General features: G+C 42.9%; 1 protein-coding gene across 1 annotated transcript in view; it reads right to left on the bottom strand.

Annotated features, from left to right (window-relative positions):
* Positions 1-19,013, bottom strand: part of LOC134803419 (protein mahjong) — a 58,985-nt gene that overhangs the window by 33,674 nt on the left and 6,298 nt on the right. The window contains exons 5-17 of the mRNA XM_063776239.1: positions 13,574-13,649; positions 12,689-12,803; positions 9,359-9,448; positions 8,348-8,482; positions 6,977-7,062; positions 6,354-6,521; positions 5,429-5,562; positions 4,947-5,058; positions 4,350-4,486; positions 3,969-4,053; positions 3,608-3,768; positions 2,704-2,834; positions 1,587-1,678 (exon numbers count right to left, since the gene is read on the bottom strand). Of these exons, the coding sequence (XP_063632309.1) occupies positions 1,587-1,678; positions 2,704-2,834; positions 3,608-3,768; positions 3,969-4,053; positions 4,350-4,486; positions 4,947-5,058; positions 5,429-5,562; positions 6,354-6,521; positions 6,977-7,062; positions 8,348-8,482; positions 9,359-9,448; positions 12,689-12,803; positions 13,574-13,649 (1,522 nt within the window). The remainder of the gene's footprint in view (positions 1-1,586; positions 1,679-2,703; positions 2,835-3,607; positions 3,769-3,968; positions 4,054-4,349; positions 4,487-4,946; positions 5,059-5,428; positions 5,563-6,353; positions 6,522-6,976; positions 7,063-8,347; positions 8,483-9,358; positions 9,449-12,688; positions 12,804-13,573; positions 13,650-19,013) is intronic.

Below are 19,013 nucleotides of genomic sequence, written 5' to 3'. Positions count from 1 at the left end.
ATTCCAGAGCCACCCTGACACGCCACTACACCGACGAACTGCCAGACATCAGCCAAGACGAGATCGTGTTAGCTCTGAGGCAGCTTAAAAATGGAAAAGCCCCCGGTGAGGACGGAATAACATCAGAGCTTTTGAAAGCTGGAGGAGCCCCTGTTATACAGGAATTACAGAACCTCTTCAACGCCGTCCTTCACAGTGGGAGAACTCCAAAGGCGTGGAGCGGGAGTTTGGTGGTGCTCTTTTTTAAGAAGGGGGACAAAACCCTCCTTAAAAATTACAGACCCAACTCGCTCCTGAGCCACGTCTATAAGCTGTTCTAACGAGTGGTCACGAACCGTCTCGCTAGGAGACTCGACGAGTTCCAGCCGCCGGAGCAGGCAGGGTTTCGCGGAGGATATGGCACCATAGACCACATTCACACAGTGAGGCAGATTATACAGAAGTCCGAAGAATATAATCAGCCCGTGTCTAGCCTTTGTGGACTATGAGAAGGCCTTTGACTCTGTCGAGACCTGGGCTGTTCTGGAATCCTTACAGCGATGCCAAATAGACTATCGTTATATCGAGGTGTTGAGATGTCTTTACGAAGCCGCCACCATGAGTGTCCAAGTACAGGGTCAGCAGTCTAAACCCATCCAATTGCGCAGAGGAGTGAGACAGGGGGATGTTATATCCCCGAAACTGTTCACAAGCGCGTTGGAAGATATGTTTAAGACGAACATAAACGGCGACTACATCTCACACCTACGATTCGCAGATGACATAGTCTTAATGGCGGAGTCGCTAGAGGAGCTGAACCGGATGCTGGACGGCCTAGCTGCAGCCTCGCGACGCATCGGTCTTGGCATGAATTTGGATAAAACCAAAGTCATGATCAATGGCCACATTGATCCAATACCGATAGTCGTAAATGGTCACCTTCTTGAAATCGTTTCCGAATACACTTACCTCGGGCAGATTCTGCAGTTAGGTAAAAACAATTTCGAGAAGGAGGCCAAGAGGAGGGTCCAGCTGGGCTGGGCAGCGTTTGGGAAACTGCGCCGAGTCTTCTCGTCATCCATACCGCAATGTTTGAAAACAAAAGTTTTCAATCAGTGCGTACTACCCGTCATGACCTACGGAGCCGAGACATGGACACTCACGGTAGGGTTGGTCCACCCGTTTAAAGTCGCTCAGCGAGCTATGGAGAGAGCTATGCTCGGAGTTTCTCTGCAGGATAGGATTCGTAACGAATACATCCGACAGAGAACTAAGAATTAGCAAGGTGAAGTGGCAGTGGGCTGGCCATATCGCACGAAGAACCGACAACCGCTGGGGTAAACGTGTTCTTGAGTGGAGACCGCGACTTGGCAAACGTAGTGTAGGACGCCCTCCGACCAGGTGGGATGACGATCTGCGAAAGACTGCAGGCAGATGCTGGATGCGGCAAGCTGAGGACAGGGCGCTATGGCGCTCTTTACGGGAGGGCTATGTCCAGCAGTGGACTACTATAGCCTGATGATGATGATGATGAGGGTCCGAGAAAAGGGCCCAAGAAATAGGTAAAGTCTTAAATGGGGTTTAAGGAATAAAAACAAATAACTCACTCTGTGCACGGGTGCGCACACGCAGTTGACGAGCACGTTGAGCGCCGCTTTTTGCACTTCCGGTTCCGGTGCGATCTCGCCGTCCGCCGCGCCTAAAACAAAGACAGTAAGTTACCCTTAAGGCCTGGCCAAACAGCCGGCGCGACGCAGCGTCGCGTGATGGCGACGCGATGCCTGTTCTGCCAGGGCGCGCGCGGATCGCGCCGGCCTCACGCTCTCGCGCGCTCTGAGGGCGTGTTGAGGGAACGCGGCGCACCGCTCGCTGCCTAACGTCCGATCCGACTGATGTGACCTTGCGCGACGCGGCGGGCCGCCGCGTCCGCGCGGCGCAGCGCGGCGCGGGGCGCGACAGAAGCGGGGCGTGATACCGGCGGGACGCAGTCTGTTTGACGTCGGTAACCTGTTAGCTGCGTCGCGCCGGCTGTTTGGCCAGGCCTTTACAGTAAGGAACCCTTGAGTCTCACGTACGCGATATCACGACCAACATTACAATCAAAACTCAATTCTATATTTACAAACTAAAAGGTCGTTTTTTCGCTGGCAACGAAATCGAGCTTAGCCATAACCTTCAAACTCGGGTAAATCCATCCGTCAGATTATGCGATTTTGGTATTAACAAAAGGTAATAGGGTAGATATTTGTTGCGCCCTGTAGCCCGGGCGTAAGAATACGGCTACGGTATCCCCTGCCTGTCGTAAAAGGCGACTAAAAGGGGTTCTCGGGGTCGGAGACGGTCGCAGCTAGGGACTGCGACTGAAAAAAGAGGGGCATAGCGCTAGGACGGCACTGGCGCGTTCATTGGAGATCCCAGAGCCGTCCGAAATGCGCCGAGGAAGACTACTGGGAGGTTTTTAGTCGGTGAAAGTCCGACATAACCTCCGCGCTGTCCCTGCGGTGCGGAGGTATCCATAACGGATTTTCCTCCCAATAAAAAAAAAAAAAAAAAAAAGGGTAGATATTTGCTGAGGGTCGAATGTTCACCCGAGTTTGAAGTCAAGCGACACAAATATGGATTGAGCCACGTATTATATAGCAAAAACTCGCATGCCCACCTTTGTTAAGCATTACTTGTAGAACCGTTTTCAATCTACACATTGTAATTAAGGTCCATATTCACCTAGCACGATGTTGACGCCGGTCGTCATGTCGGCGTCTCGCATGTCCACTTTTTCCGTTAACAGTAGTTGGACTCTTGGAGCGACGCAGCATACGGACACCACGTCTAGCGCTGAGCGGACCGTTTCCGACCTAGAGGGGAAATAAATAAGGTTTATTTTAGATTGACGGATGCATGATTTGCTTTTGAAGCAAAATGGAGTGGATGGTAGTCATATTGATTTAGATAAAATAAAGTATCTGTAAAGAATATACGAGGACAAAAAAACATAGAAAGGCATATACCTTCCGTTGAATTTCCCCTCATAGGCCACCAACACACACAACACACATTAACGATCTGTGGCAGCAGGATATCTCATAGTTCCACTAGGACTGGAGCGGTTCTATCTGTCCTTGTATCTTCGGGGGATGATATACAATATACATAGAGCATATACCTGCCATTGAAGTTCACCTCATAGGCCACCAACACACACAACACACATTAACGATCTGTGGCAGCAGAATCTCTCCTAGTTCCACTAGGACTGGAGCAGTTCTATCTGTCCTTGTATCTTCGGGGGATGATATACAATATACATGAAAGGCGTATATACCCCCCGTTGACGTTCCCCTCATAGGCCACCAACACACACAACACACATTAACAATCTGTGGCAGCAGGATCTCTCCTAGTTCCACTAGGACTGGAGCAGTTCTATCTGTCCTTGTATCTTCGGGGGATGATATACAATATACATAGAAAGGCATATGCCTCCCGTTGAAGTTCCCCTCATAGGCCACCAACACACACAACACATTAACGATCTGTGGCAGCAGGATCCCTCCTAGTTCCACTAGGATTGGAGCAGTTCTATTTATTCGTGTATTGGGGGATGATATACAATATACATAGAGCATACCTCCCGTTGAAGTTCCACTCGTAGGCCAGCCCGACCACCTGCAGCAGTAAGGAGATGCCTCCTAGCTCTACTAGCTCGTCGACAGGCGCCCAGCGCGACCACGCCACTGACTGCAGCAGTTCTATTTGTTCTTGTATTTCTTCGGGGGATGATTTTGATGCCTAAAATTAGAGAATATTGTATTGGCTAATTTTGTCATACGTAAACAGTTATTGATTTTCACTACAGAGATAAATTAACATTTTTTTTTATTGAGCCATTTAGGTGTCAAATTAATTTTGTTATTTTAATAGCTAAGCTATGTAGTGTACAGTATAAAGTGAGCTCTAAATGGCTCAACAATTACATTCCGTCACCGTACCTTGTATGGTGGCGGCTCCGGCACGACGTCGCCCTGCGCGCGCGCTACTTGCGCTGCTCGCAGGCGTAGGTGTGCCTCTAGGTACCTAAAATAAATATGTATTTTTATAGCCTTCAAACCTAACTTTAACGATGCAAAATACAGTAGGAGCCGCTTAGCTCCTCGGGCGGCAAAGCAATAATTTAAAATTTCGCGGCGTACGGCGCGCAGCCGCTAGGCGGCTAATTTTCAAAATAAAAAATGGCGGCCGCCGCATGTGCGGTTGTCGGAGAGTACATTTCAAGGCAACTTGCCGCAAAGATAAAACAAAATAACAAATTAGTTTAATCGTTTGGTGTACCTTAAAGGGGGTCATGCAACACTCAAATAGAAATGGAATACCTTCTAAGCGCGACACAGACGTGTCGCACGATCTGCCTGGCGGCGCACGTTTCGTCCTCAGACACGCGAGATTCCTCCTCGTCGGAGCCCAGTATTGGTAGTGTTGAAATTACGTTATACAGCTTTCGGAGACCATCCTGAAATACAATATAATGTTTACAGCCGATGTATCAATGCCGGTGTGTCTGTTCATATTTCAAACGGGGATTAATAGGTATTAATGGTAACAAGATCTGACGACCTGTCTGGCCTAGTAGGTAGTGACTCTGACTATGAAGCCAATGGTCCCGGGTTCAAATCCTGGTAAGGGTATTTATTTGTGCGATGAGCACGGATATTTGTTGCTGAGTCATGGGTGTTAACTATATATTTAAGCATTTATATACCTATTATATATATCGTTATCTAAGTACCCACAAAAGCTTTATTGAGCTTACTGTGCGATTTGTGTAATAATGTCCTATAATATTTTATTTATTTTAAAATTAAAGCCTGGACGAGCGGAACGTGACAGGTGGGAGCGAGAGATCGAAACGCGGTCTCTCGCTCTCACCTGTAGCCGTTATGGGTAATGATTAAAGTCTGCCTAGGTATTACCTGATTGTCGAACTCCTCTAAGATGACCCTGAACTGGAAGGAGAGCCCGAAGAACATGGTGGCGTGGCAGCGGCCCGAGTCGTGCGAACATTCTAGCAGCCATAGAGCATATCTGCAAATACATTTACACATCATACGTAGATTCAAAGACAGAAGAAAGAGTTTTATCGTTTTAATAAGACACGCTAGCCCTGTAAATATATACCGAGCTACTAAGCTCGTAGTTTAAGTAGTAAGTTGTTAGTAAACAATGGAGATGTATGCAGCTCGGGTGCGCTCGCATGAGAGGCGGGTCTCGCATCCCGCACGATGGCCCTACGACGACGGCTTCGTCGAATGATTGTATTGTTTTACAGACTGTGACGGAAGAGTGTCATTCGACAGAGTATAGACAGGTGCGACGACGAGCTAAGCGAGGAGGTAGTTGTAGGTGAACTGCAACAGGCGATTGGTCTATCCATGTGTATCATATTGATACTCACTTAACAAGATCGGCAAGGGTGGCTCGGGGCAACAAACACACTCGTTCCATAGCGTCCTCGCAGTACGCCAGGTAGTACAGACAGATGGACACTCCCGTCGCCGCTACCGACGGTCGAGGTACTTCGAGAAATTTCTGGAAAACATACAAAACAATTATAAAAACAATGCATGTACAATTATACATAAGGGCCCTTTAGGCATGGAACCATTTTTATAATGCCACTTGCCAGCCGGCCTAGCCAAGGTGACAATCGCTATCGCTTCGACAACGAAACGCTTTGTGTCTCTCTATCACTCTTTCATATTAGTGCGACAGTGAGAGTTGCGTTTCGATCGCTACGAAGCGTAAGCGATTGGCATGTTGGCTACGCGGCCAGCTAGTTTGCTGACTCGTAGGGTTGGGTCTTATTTTTCTTTTACTGCTTCTTTCTCTCTCTCACCTGCAGCCCGCCCATGTGTATAAAGTCGATGGAGAACTTCTTGTGGCACAGCAAGGCTGCTAGATACTTTAGAGCCTCGAAGGCTAGCCTCGAGTCTCGGGACTCGAGTTGACACACTCACCTGCAGCCCGCCCATGTGTATAAAGTCGATGGAGAACTTCTTGTGGCACAGTAAGGCTGCTAGATACTTTAGAGCCTCGAAGGCTAGCCTCGAGTCTCGGGACTCGAGTTGACACACTCACCTGCAGCCCGCCCATGTGTATAAAGTCGATGGAGAACTTCTTGTGGCACAGTAAGGCTGCTAGATACTTTAGAGCCTCGAAGGCTAGCCTCGAGTCTCGGGACTCGAGTTGACACACTCACCTGCAGCCCGCCCATGTGTATAAAGTCGATGGAGAACTTCTTGTGGCACAGCAAGGCTGCTAGATACTTTAGAGCCTCGAAGGCTAGCCTCGAGTCTCGGGACTCGAGTTGACACACTCACCTGCAGCCCGCCCATGTGTATAAAGTCGATGGAGAACTTCTTGTGGCACAGCAAGGCTGCTAGATACTTTAGAGCCTCGAAGGCTAGCCTCGAGTCTCGGGACTCGCGCACGTTGAGGTAGCCGAGGATGAGTCCGAGCGCGTTTTGTGCGAACACGTGCGATAGGAACTGCAAACAGACAAACAATTAGTGAACTGAAACATATGTAAACACTAAAGTCAAAGATTTAATAAAGGATAACACAGCAATTATTAAGTAATTTGAGCTTTAGGTATTGTGACAGACGTCGATTTGAAATTTAGGCATTTCGAAAACGTGGTGTTTTGAGAGAAAAAAATAGGGTTCGGGGATTCAAGCATTTCGTCACAATTCCGTTTTGACATCTAGATGTATTCTCATATAACGAAATTCAGGTGCAATGGAACCAAAGCGACTTATAACGTAATAATTTAACTAAAAATACTCTTTTTAATAAAATATGTTCAGCATTTAAAATTCTCGCGTTTTGAACACATATTTATAACCGGGTCTACCGCGAATTTATTTTGTTACCTTTATTTCCGACGTTTCCGCGAAATTTGCGATAGACCCGGTTATAAAAATGTTTCAATAAAATAGGTTACCTCTTGGTACTCGCCCATGGGCGTGAGGTATCGCAGTATGAGCATCTGCTTGGTGGCGTCCGTCGGCGGGTGGATTTGAATATTTCCTGTAACACACAACATCACCAGTATTTAAGCATATCGGCAGGTGACAAGCAAACCTCACTAACACATACATACATATACATACTCCAATCCAATATATTGTATGTAGAAATAGTCTGTTTTCCGCTACTCGATGCTAGATGTCGACTACGAAAATAATAGTCGTTTTGGTACCAAAACTGATGTATGGAGTGAGCACTCTATTCTTACTATATTTCTCTATGCTCGTAAGGCCCAAGATCCTACTTATAGTACTTATACAATTTCATGAGAATAATTTCCAATTGGAACATATTTAGTTGCATTTGTTTCGTTTCGTTAAATGTAATGTAAATGTTTATACAAAGCAAAATCAACTCTATTTCTTACAGTATATGTTCAAATTTCAGTGGCAAATTTTAGATTTTTCATGTATATGCTAGGCCTTAGGAGGCTATGGTAGTATGTAGATACCTATGACGTAGGTCTCCATCTCCGCCCAGCTGGAGTTGGACTCGGTCTCGTGCAGCACGGGCGGCGGCGCCAGCGATGATGATGACGACCGTCCAGGTTTAGCTGTGGAGCAGTTCGGGTGTGGAGAAGAGTAGTGTACCTATGACGTAGGTCTCCATCTCCGCCCAGCTGGAGTTGGACTCGGTCTCGTGCAGCACGGGCGGCGGCGCCAGCGATGATGATGACGACCGTCCAGGTTTAGCTGTGGAGCAGTTCGGGTGTGGAGAAGAGTAGTGTACCTATGACGTAGGTCTCCATCTCCGCCCAGCTGGAGTTGGACTCGGTCTCGTGCAGCACGGGCGGCGGCGCCAGCGATGATGATGACGACCGTCCAGGTTTAGCTGTGGAGCAGTTCGGGTGTGGAGAAGAGTAGTGTACCTATGACGTAGGTCTCCATCTCCGCCCAGCTGGAGTTGGACTCGGTCTCGTGCAGCACGGGCGGCGGCGCCAGCGATGATGATGACGACCGTCCAGGTTTAGCTGTGGAGCAGTTCGGGTGTGGAGAAGAGTAGTGTACCTATGACGTAGGTCTCCATCTCCGCCCAGCTGGAGTTGGACTCGGTCTCGTGCAGCACGGGCGGCGGCGCCAGCGATGATGATGACGACCGTCCAGGTTTAGCTGTGGAGCAGTTCGGGTGTGGAGAAGAGTAGTGTACCTATGACGTAGGTCTCCATCTCCGCCCAGCTGGAGTTGGACTCGGTCTCGTGCAGCACGGGCGGCGGCGCCAGCGATGATGATGACGACCGTCCAGGTTTAGCTGTGGAGCAGTTCGGGTGTGGAGAAGAGTAGTGTACCTATGACGTAGGTCTCCATCTCCGCCCAGCTGGAGTTGGACTCGGTCTCGTGCAGCACGGGCGGCGGCGCCAGCGGCGGCGGCCGCGGCGGGGGGGACATCATGCCGCTGCAGTGCAGGGGGGATGACGCGTTCGCTGCAACATACACCAATAAATAAATAAATATTGGGGACATCTTACACAGATCAACCTAGCCCCACACTAAGCAAAGCTTGTACTATGGGTGCTAGGCGACGATAACATACTTATATAGATAAATACATACTTATATACATAGAAAACACCCATGACTCAGGAACAAATATTAGTGTTCATCACACAAATAAATGCCCTTACTGGGATTCGAACCCAGGACCATCGGCTTCGCAAGCAGGGTCACTAGGCCAGACCGGTCGTCATATGTCACGACATATAGTTAACCACTATACTCTGTATCTTTAGGTATTTAAATAAAAGTAAACAAAATCTACCCTCAAATGGCTCTTTAAGCCAGTTGAGGGTAGATGAAAACAGTACACGATCAAATAATGTAGGTTAAAGGTCGTTCAGTGACAGATCCAGGCGGTTTTGTATTTGGTTGGTTAACCAATAAATGCTATAACTACCCGAAAATATACTAATTATTTGTTTACTTTTATTTAAATAAGTACCTAAAGATACAGGGTATAGTGAGCAAAAGTTATTTGCTTCACAAGGGAGCAATGTTGTTGTTGTTGTTTTGTCGTACAAGAGCAACACTCCTAACTGGATGGTGTTTAGCAATAATGTGTCAACCCACATTAATTACGCAATAATATTCAGTACTAATATTCATATACGAGCAAGCGAAAGATGCCAAAATTGAACCACGATCATAGCAAGTGTTTCAAAAAGTGGAATCTTGAGCGTTTCGAGGGTTTCAAGGCTCGAGGGTCGAATAAAGTCTGCTCCTGATGAAACACAAAATTATTCACCACACCAACGCGAGGAAAGTATAAAACATTCCAACTTATTCCATATTATCCAACTCACAATTGCAGTTTTTGACAGGTGTAGCGGGGTCGGTCGGCGACAGAGGCTCCATCTCCACGTCGCCGCCTCCGCCCGAGTCTTTATCCCGGTCTGGAAACAATTAAACATAGAATAAACATTTATGGCGTTATTCAGCAGGCATTACTGGCCTGAATTAGCTATAAACCGTGTCTTTATCTGTCATTTTGACTTATGTATTTGTAAGGAAGGGATAAAACATAATTTAACTATATTCAAGCCCGTAAAGTTTTATGAAAAAGGGGGTTAGAACTTAATGGCACAGTCACACCGGTCGTTCACCGCATGAAAACAATGTCAGTTGTCAAATACCCTATTTTGACCAGTGTTGGCCGAAAGTTAATGCGAATTGAAAATGTTGGCCAGTAACCATTATAAAATGAACCTTAAACCGTAACGGACGATTACAGTTTACGATTCAATTTATAATGGTTAATGGGCAACATTTTCAATTCGCATTAACTTTCGGCCAACACTGATTTTGACTATATTTAAAATAAATTATTTTACACCATGCATGAAATAAAGCACCAGAAGATTAATAGAGAAATGTAGACAGCAGTTATTTGTAGACACAATTTCTATTTTAAAACTCGTATAAAACTATAGAGAGTAGGTAATTTGATCGTGACGTCACATGCTAGTGGTTCTTATAAATTCCATAGTAGCAAAATCGTTTTGACAGTTCGAAAAAAGAAACTGATTTGACTAGTAGTCAAATAACCTATTGTAATAGGTACAGGGTGTCTGGCTGCAGATTTATAATTTCAATATTAAATAAAAATCGTATTATTGTGTATATATATTTATTAATTACATCCGCAGTTTAAGGAATGATGCGGATTTTATTTTTTAAAAATAATGTTATCCAAATGTTTTCCATCGAGTTGTCGACATTGATCGAAGCGAAGCCTCGTGTTTCTCGCCACACTCTGAAGCAAATTTGGTCGAATGTTGCGGATTTCATTACCAATGTTTTCTTTTAGGGCCTCAACAGTACGCGGATTGTTGTTATAAACTCTTTCTTTGAGATAGCCCCATAAGAAAAAATCCATCGGGGTCAAATCAGGCGACCGCGGTGGCCATGGGATGTCCCCAAACCGACTGATTAGTTTTCCAGGGAAAGCTTGCCGTAATAAATCCATTGAAGCTCTAGCCGTATGTGGGGTTGCCCCATCCTGTTGGAACCACGTGTGCGATGAGAACGATGGATGTGCTCGCAGATTCGGTAAGAAGTAATCCGTAATCATTCTTGCATAATTTTCGCTATTGACATTTGTCGCTTGTCCCCGGGCATTTTCAAAGAAAAATGGTCCGATAATCCCATGCGTTGACAAAGCACACCACACAGTTACTCTGGGGCAATGCAGCGGTTTTTGATGTTTTGTTTATTAACATGACCGTTTAAGTGAAAATGAGCCTCGTCACTCCAAAAAATCGAATTTACGGTACGAAATCTTTGCAACATTATTTCGCTAAACTGTTTGCGTAACACAAAGTCATTTTCCTTCAATTCCTGGACGATTTGAATTTTAAAGGCATGAAACTTTAAGTCTTTTTTCTAAATTTCATGGACAGTTGCTCTAACAAGTCCTAATGAGGCTGCCCTTTTGCGTATCGAAAGTCGGGGATTTTCACGTAAACTTCTTTCAACGAGTTCAATGTTTGCGGGGGTCCTTGAAGTCCGGGTATGCCCTGGGCGAGGTCTGTTCATAGCGGAACCAGTTGCACGGAACTTCTTAACCCAAGAACGAATTAAATTGACGCTTGGTCCATCACTCATTCGTCGAATATTGAAGTGTGCACAAAACTGTCGACCAGCGACAACGTAAGAATCGCCACCTTTAAAGAACGACTCGATAACGAACGCACGATGCACTTCTGACCATCGGGGCATTGTGGCTAACAAATCCGCACAGTCGGTGGTTCGAATGACGTAACTGACATTTGGCACTGTTTTTTACTTTTTTTTTTAATTTAATTTAAAAAAATAAATTTCCAGCCAGACACCCTGTACTAAAGTCAGACCAAGAATAGTCTGCAGCGGATTTGATTTGCCCACGCAGTGAAAGTGTTATTTTAAACGTCAAACTTCTATGAAATTATGACGTATAAATGACACTTGCACTGCGGGGGCTATCAAATCCGCTGCAGACTTTTTTTGGTCCGACTTTACGCATTCAGCGACCGACGACCCGGTGAAGCACGCGACCGCGCCATAAAATACATATTAAATTATTAAAAAAAAGTGTTTATTTTAAAATTAAGAGGTTAGAGGTAGAATCATAATTACTCAGTTACAATCTCAATATTTGGAGATTAAAAACATTACACATGGCAAAGCGGTACTCGTTGAGGTGAGCAAAATTAAACCAAATAAATCAGATAAACAGAAACACAATGGTTAAATATGAAACTTTACGTTACATGTGCGTTCCACGGCAAACGGTACCTTATGGCGGCTGGCGCTTACGTCGCATAGCGCCGCGATAATATTGGAGCGGCGTTAATAATAGCGTAAGCGCCAACCGCCATAAGGTACCTTTACCCGTGGGACGTCACATATTATAGTAAAAGTCCAATCAAAACATTTTAATGTGTCAATCGCGAGCGATATACGGATTTATAACGCCTTAAGCGTCACCATATTTAAAAAAAACTTGTTATTGGTTAGGTGTAAAATTATAATACCAGTTTAAAAAAAAACCTGTGATAGTAATATCCGCCAAATTTGGTAGTTTAACTGTAATTGATAAATAAACAAAAACAAATTATTTTGCAGCCGAAATTAATACAACACAATTCAATCGGGACGCGATAATCGACTTTTTTTTTTACATGTTCATGTCATCAATTGACGGTCTTTCCACCGCGATACAACCGGCTGACTATTTTTTTAATTCATAATAGCATCTAAACCTAAACTATTATCTGACAAAGCATCAGCCGGGAGGCGATGACTGACGATGTATGCTCCTGGCCCGGTGTCTATATTTCCACTAGTGGTGTGTTACCTTTCTTGCCGGGCTTGTCGCTGGGCCCGTTGCACTTCACGTCGCTCTGTCGCTTCTTGTCGAAGCGCGCGAAGTGTCGCGTCTGGCTCGGCGGCGTCGTGTTTTGACAATACGGCTCTATACTACATTCTCTGCTAGTGGTGTGTTACCTTTCTTGCCGGGCTTGTCGCTGGGCCCGTTGCACTTCACGTCGCTCTGTCGCTTCTTGTCGAAGCGCGCGAAGTGTCGCGTCTGGCTCGGCGGCGTCGTGTTTTGACAATACGGCTCTATACTACATTCTCTGCTAGTGGTGTGTTACCTTTCTTGCCGGGCTTGTCGCTGGGCCCGTTGCACTTCACGTCGCTCTGTCGCTTCTTGTCGAAGCGCGCGAAGTGTCGCGTCTGGCTCGGCGGCGTCGTGTTTTGGTTGCTTTGCTGAAACAACATTTTATTTTAGGGAACTGTACTTTACTGATATGCCGTCGGAAAATTATCAAAATTTCAATGTCCGCGAAGGAAATTTGGTAATATGATTACCGTTATATTATTGCTGTATTTTAACATCAATTTCATGTAAAAAATACGCAAGTAAGTATAACGGGTTAGCACGTTATCTTTTCGCGGATTTGCAGAGTAATATTTTGGTTTTGATTACCAATACTGCAATTTTCATTCATTATATGTGCCATTCTCATCCAAAAGGGTCACTTATTGTCGGTTGTCAATAAGGCGCTGTTTCCATATAGCTTCAATTTGAAATCAACCTTATCGACAACCGACAACGGGGTACCTTTTAGTTGAAAACGTCACATTTGGAAAGCTAAAATGTCAGTTCCAAAAAATCTCATAAGTAGGGGGGGGTATTACAGCAAAATTTTGCCCCCAGAGTGCAACACTAGCACAAATCGTAAACCATAGAGTAACTTATATGTACTATGTTGAACAGCTTTTTTAATTCCACAGATTGTTACAAATAAAAATTACATTGATGCATCGAGGCGGTTTGTTTACTGGGGGCCTACCGTGAAACACGAAAATCTAAATTTCGTTATACCTATGCCTCTCCATCGCTCTTGCTGATTCGAGCAAGAAAGAGGCAGATATATAAGTTTCTATTTTCGTTTTTCGCGGTAGGACCTCTGTTTGTGCTAGTGGCGCTCCCTACGCAGAGTTTTGCGTAATATTCCCTTTAAAAAGATAGCAACCTTTTCTTCCTGGTTCTTGTTCCTCAACACGTGCAGACGCCGCAGCATGAGCGGCACCAGCATCGCGTTGATATCCCTGCAACATAACGTTACTAAATTAATTTTGTAATAAGCAGAAACGTCCGCAAATGATGCCATAAATCTTACAAATAAATGTCTTTCCCATCACGGAACAATGGTTTTCCGGACCTTTGGGAGGCGTGCGCGGAGCCGAAGCCAAAACGTAGAGGCCCTTTTGACACTTTAATGACATGTAAGGGGGTAGAAATAAATTATTATTATTATTTATTATTGGGAGCCTATAATATCCCACTGCCGGGCAAAGGCCTAAATAAATTAAAATTTGAAAAATCAGTGTGTCGGGCGAGGCTCTAACTCGAAACTCTGGATCGCAAGCCCATCACTACACCTTATAAAACAAAGTTCTCCAAGTCTGTCTGTTTGTATGTACGCGATAAACTCAAAAACTACTGAACAGATTTTCATGCGGATTTCACTTATCAATAGAGTAATTCTTGAGTTAAGGTTGAGATATATCATTTGTTAAGGTTTTGTGTAACCCGTGCGTACTTGCGTAGCCGGGGCGGGTCGCTAGTAGTCCTAAAAATTATCCATAAAAAACCGGACAAGTGCGAGTCGTACTCGCGCACGAAGGGTTCCGTACCATAATGCAAAAAACGGCAAAAAAACGGTCACCCATCCAAGTACTGACCCCGCCCGACGTTGCTTAACTTCGGTCAAAAATCACGTTTGTTGTATGGGAGCCCCACTTAAATCTTTATTTTATTCTGTTTTTAGTATTTGTTGTTATAGCGGCAACAGAAATACATCATCTGTGAGAATTTCAACTGTCTAGCTATCACGGTTCGTGAGATACAGCCTGGTGACAGACGGACGGACGGACGGACGGACGGACGGACGGACGGACGGACGGACGGACGGACAGCGGAGTCTTAGTAATAGGGTCCCGTTTTCCCCTTTGGGTACGGAACCCTAAAAATAAAAACAATCATGTTACAGAGCAGTAATTTTTGCCATATATAGATAGATAATGCTCGTAGTTATGTACATAATATATTTACTACTAAAGTGAGGCTATAAATAATGCAGTGAAATTACTAGTCAGTAAATAGGAATACGACACTTCCATTAAATTATTTTATGCTATACAAATTACGCTCGTGGTTCAATTTTGGAATCTTTCGCTCGCTCGGGTATCAATATTAGCACGAGCGGTTAAACAACAACTTTGCCCCAGGCAACCTGAATAACACGTTATTATTCAACTAGAACTGTAACAAATGTTATTATCTAGAACAAGAAAAAATAACGATATACTAATATCTATATCCCCACGCAAGCTATCAAAAGACCGGGATTTATACGCCCGTGAAATCCAAAATGGAAATATAAATATAACTGTGAAATTATTATTTTATCTAAACATGATAGTTGTAAAATTTGTGAAATACTAATTTAATGCACTATTAAACATACAAATTCAATAAATAAATATAAAATGGCCGTTTTACTCCATATAAAAACCTCTACATCGGAAAGATACTTTACATTCACACAACAACGCTTAGACTCTAGCCTTAGAGAATTCAAAAATCACAATGAAATACTTGAAGTTTCTGATACTGAGTCTCATAGTTTCTGCGATGGCGGCGCCTCAAGCGGAGGACTTGGAAGACAGAGCAGGTTTTCAAAACATAATGGGAGCATTGAAGCGTTACTTGACCCCTGAAAGGGTGTCGAGTTTCGTCAATGGGCTGATGGGGATGCTGCCGCCAGAGTCGAGAGCGGCTGCAAGGAATGCCATAAACGGGGAACCAGGATTATCCTCCTAATATGCCGAAGGCAGTGCATCATTCATTCTTTTCTTATTGTTTCCATGGCTATCCTTAGAAGATACTTAAAGCAATGTAAAATTTATTATTCTTATTTTTGTTGTCATATTGTTTTGTTCGTGAGTTAGTGTAACATTTACTGTTATGTTGTATCTGGAGCATTCCACGGGCTGTCCCGTACAGACGCATTTTATTTCATGTGTTGCGACTTTTTTTTTGGGGCATTTCAAGCAGGCGATTATTTTTCTGTACATATTTTTGGCCATTTGTCATAGAAAAGGAAACGCTTATACCTGCAAATCATCAGAAAATTCGCGTATGTACGGGACAATTTCATGGAATGCTCCATCTGTATCTGTTATTGTGCTTTGGAAAATATAGATTTTGATTTGAACTTTACACTCTTATTGGAGTTAGAGGGTAACATGAATATGATTTGTATTTTATTTTTGTTTGTATGAATTATTAAACTGAAATAAATTATTTTGACATTTTAAAGATTTTTTTCTGATTACTTTTTCGTCTGAAATTAAAAATCATGGAACTGTAGGGAATAAATCAATTTATTTTATGAAATGTTTATTGATTTTTTTTAAGTATTCACTACTATAGGTATTATAGGTATATAAAGTATAAACTAAAATAGATATTATACACTACGGCGATGCTGTGAATCTTGACATGGCAGAAGAATTCCTGGACAAGTTAGAGCGCTTACAGAATGTCTGTATAAGATTCATTTTCGGCCTACGGAAGTACGATCATGTGTCTTACTACCGTCAAAAACTCAATAGGGTATTTGACTGTATTTAAAATAAATTAATTTACACCATGCAAGAAATAAAGCACCAGAAGATTAATATAGAAACTTAGACAGCAATAATTTTTAGACAAAGTTTCTATTTTAAATCCCGTATAAAACTATAAAGAGTAGGTAATTTGATTGTGACGTCACATGCTAGTGTTTCATATAAATTCCATAGTAGCAAAATCGTTTTGACAGTTCGAAAAAAGAAACTGATTTGATTAGTAGCCAAATACCCTATTGGCTTCCAATCCGCCGCCGTAGAGATCTTCAAACTCTTTCTCTTCTCTTTAATGTTCTTTCTAAACCTTCTTCTCCTTTATACCTCTCTCAAAAATTTCAATTTCTGGCTGTAGGCCAACGTCTGTGCGAATTGATCACTTGCCATCCCTCCTCACAAATCTTGTGGATACAACAAGTCCTTCGCGGTGCGTCCAGTGAAGCTGTGGAATGAGCTGCCTGTGTCGCTCAGGCAGGCACAATCGGTTGCGTCGTTCAAGGAGAGGTTAAAGAAGCTAAGGTTATGTGATCTGACTGATTAATTTATCTATATTTCTATTGTATAGATAAATAAAGCTACACCGGCTCCAATCCTACGCCACTGCCTAGAGAATTTAAAAGAAAGGCTAGGCGCTCTTGAACAACTATAAGGGCGAGCAGTGTGTGCTTGCACTTCCTATACGAATCCTTTACTGGATTACGGTACCTATGAGGGATATGGTGCTGCCATATCATCTAGTTAATTCTAGTTGGATAGATGGCATTATTAGGCATTAAAACACTCGTGTGATCCTTTTATGAAATTCACTTCGTTCGTGTAATAATCCCGTTTCGCATTTTAATGCCTTTCATTATGTATTAGTCACATAAACTACTATTATTGAACTAGAACTGTAACAAATACATTATTTACGAACAAGAAAAAATAACAACGTTATACAACTGTGAAATTAATATTTTATCTGAACAAGATAGTTGTAAATCGGTTAGAAAGTAATTTCATGGACTATTTAACATACAAGTTCAATAAATAAATATTAAATGGCACCTTTATTCCATATATAAACCTCGACGTCGTAAAAACACTGCAGATTTACGTACCAACGGTTTAAAAAATAGCAAAACAAAAACTTGGCTTAAAGTACTCGCATCCAGGCCATAATTGTTAAAAAAACGTATCAACGCTTAAAGAAATCAAACAACAATGATATTCAAAACGATTTTGATACTGTGTCTACTAGTGTCTGTAATGACAGAGTCTCAGACGGAAGACGCGGAGGAAAGAACGGTTTTTTTGAAGTTTTTTAACCGTCATATATTTGACTTCATAAAGAATATTATCATGAATTTCATGGGGTCCATGCTGGGGTCGAAACATGGTGGAGGGCCTGGTGGGAACGAAACAATCGGACAAATGGGATAATCCTAATATGAATTCTTGTAGATTGACATGCCTGCAATTTATAATGTAATCTGTATTATGAAATAAATATTTTTTTTTTGTTTTAATTTATTTAATCCAAACAAAAAATACAGTGTAATTATTGCACTTATCTGCCAAACTGCAGAACAGTTTGTTGGCAGAAAAACTAAATCTACCCTCCACCATATTCGTAATCGTATACTAGTGTTATAAATATTAATACAGCAGTCTTTTTTTTTTATGTATCTTAACTTACATACGAGTGGGGTCTGTGTATCTATAAATAAATGTATCTATCTATGCCGAAAACAGTGTTTTTTTTTTGTTATTGTTACTATATTGTTTCCGTGGACATCCTTAGAAGATGAAGACAGGGTAAAATTCGACAACAATATGACATTTATTTGAGTTTTAAAATTCTTTGTTTTTTTTACATATTGTTTTAGTAGTGTAACGTTGACTGTAAATTTTTGTTTATGTTACCATATTGTTTTGTTATGAATATTTAAAATATGTTTCGGACACGACCCAACAACGGAAGGTAACTTAAGGAAAAAAAAGTTTTATAACAATTTTATAGGTTTTCTGATTACTATTTTGTCTCAAATGAAAAAATGCCAAAAATATAAATACGAGTGTATAATAAGATCGTGTACACATATTCTTTGTACTTTATCCGTGGCCGCCCGTTCGTTCGACCTAGGTATCGTTGGGTGGATGTGGTGGACGCTGATCTGCGCGAGCTCCAGGTTGAAAACTGGCGAGAAACGGCACGGGACCGGGATCAGTGGCGAGCAGTCGTGTTGGAGGCCAAGACACACTTTGGATCGCTGCGCCAAAGGAGTATCCGTGTCGATATACCCTTTTATTTCTTCTATTAACCCTTCGAACGCCACGCCTATCGTGCGCGGCGCGTCATCGTGAACGTTGTCGGAATGCACGAAGGTTGATATTTGGCTGTAGCCGCGTCAGTTCACGCAAAGAGAATTTGAAGTAGAGAGTTACTGTCATGGTAAATTATGTAGCTACAGTTCATTTACTGCCATCTTTCGACAGACGATTAACACTGTTCGAACGCCATTTGACTTTGATCCTTATTCTTTCACTGATATGTGTTAACTTGTTAAATATTAATATTAACGCCATCTACTCGAGCTTAGGCTGAAGGTTATGGCGCCATCGCTCGAAAATATTGCACCATACCTTTGGCCTAGTGTCGAGTAGATGGCGTAAATATTAATATTTAATAAGTTAACACATATCAGTGAAAGAATAAGAATCAAAGTCAAATCGCGTTCTAACAGTTTTATGTTCTGTCGAAAGATGGCAGTATATTTTCAGTGGCTACATAATTTACTT

The sequence above is a fragment of the Cydia splendana genome, chromosome 26, assembly GCF_910591565.1.
Source record: "Cydia splendana chromosome 26, ilCydSple1.2, whole genome shotgun sequence".
Lineage (NCBI taxonomy): Eukaryota > Metazoa > Arthropoda > Insecta > Lepidoptera > Tortricidae > Cydia > Cydia splendana.
Note: the sequence above shows the minus strand (reverse complement) of the source record. Positions and strands in the feature narration are given on the sequence as shown.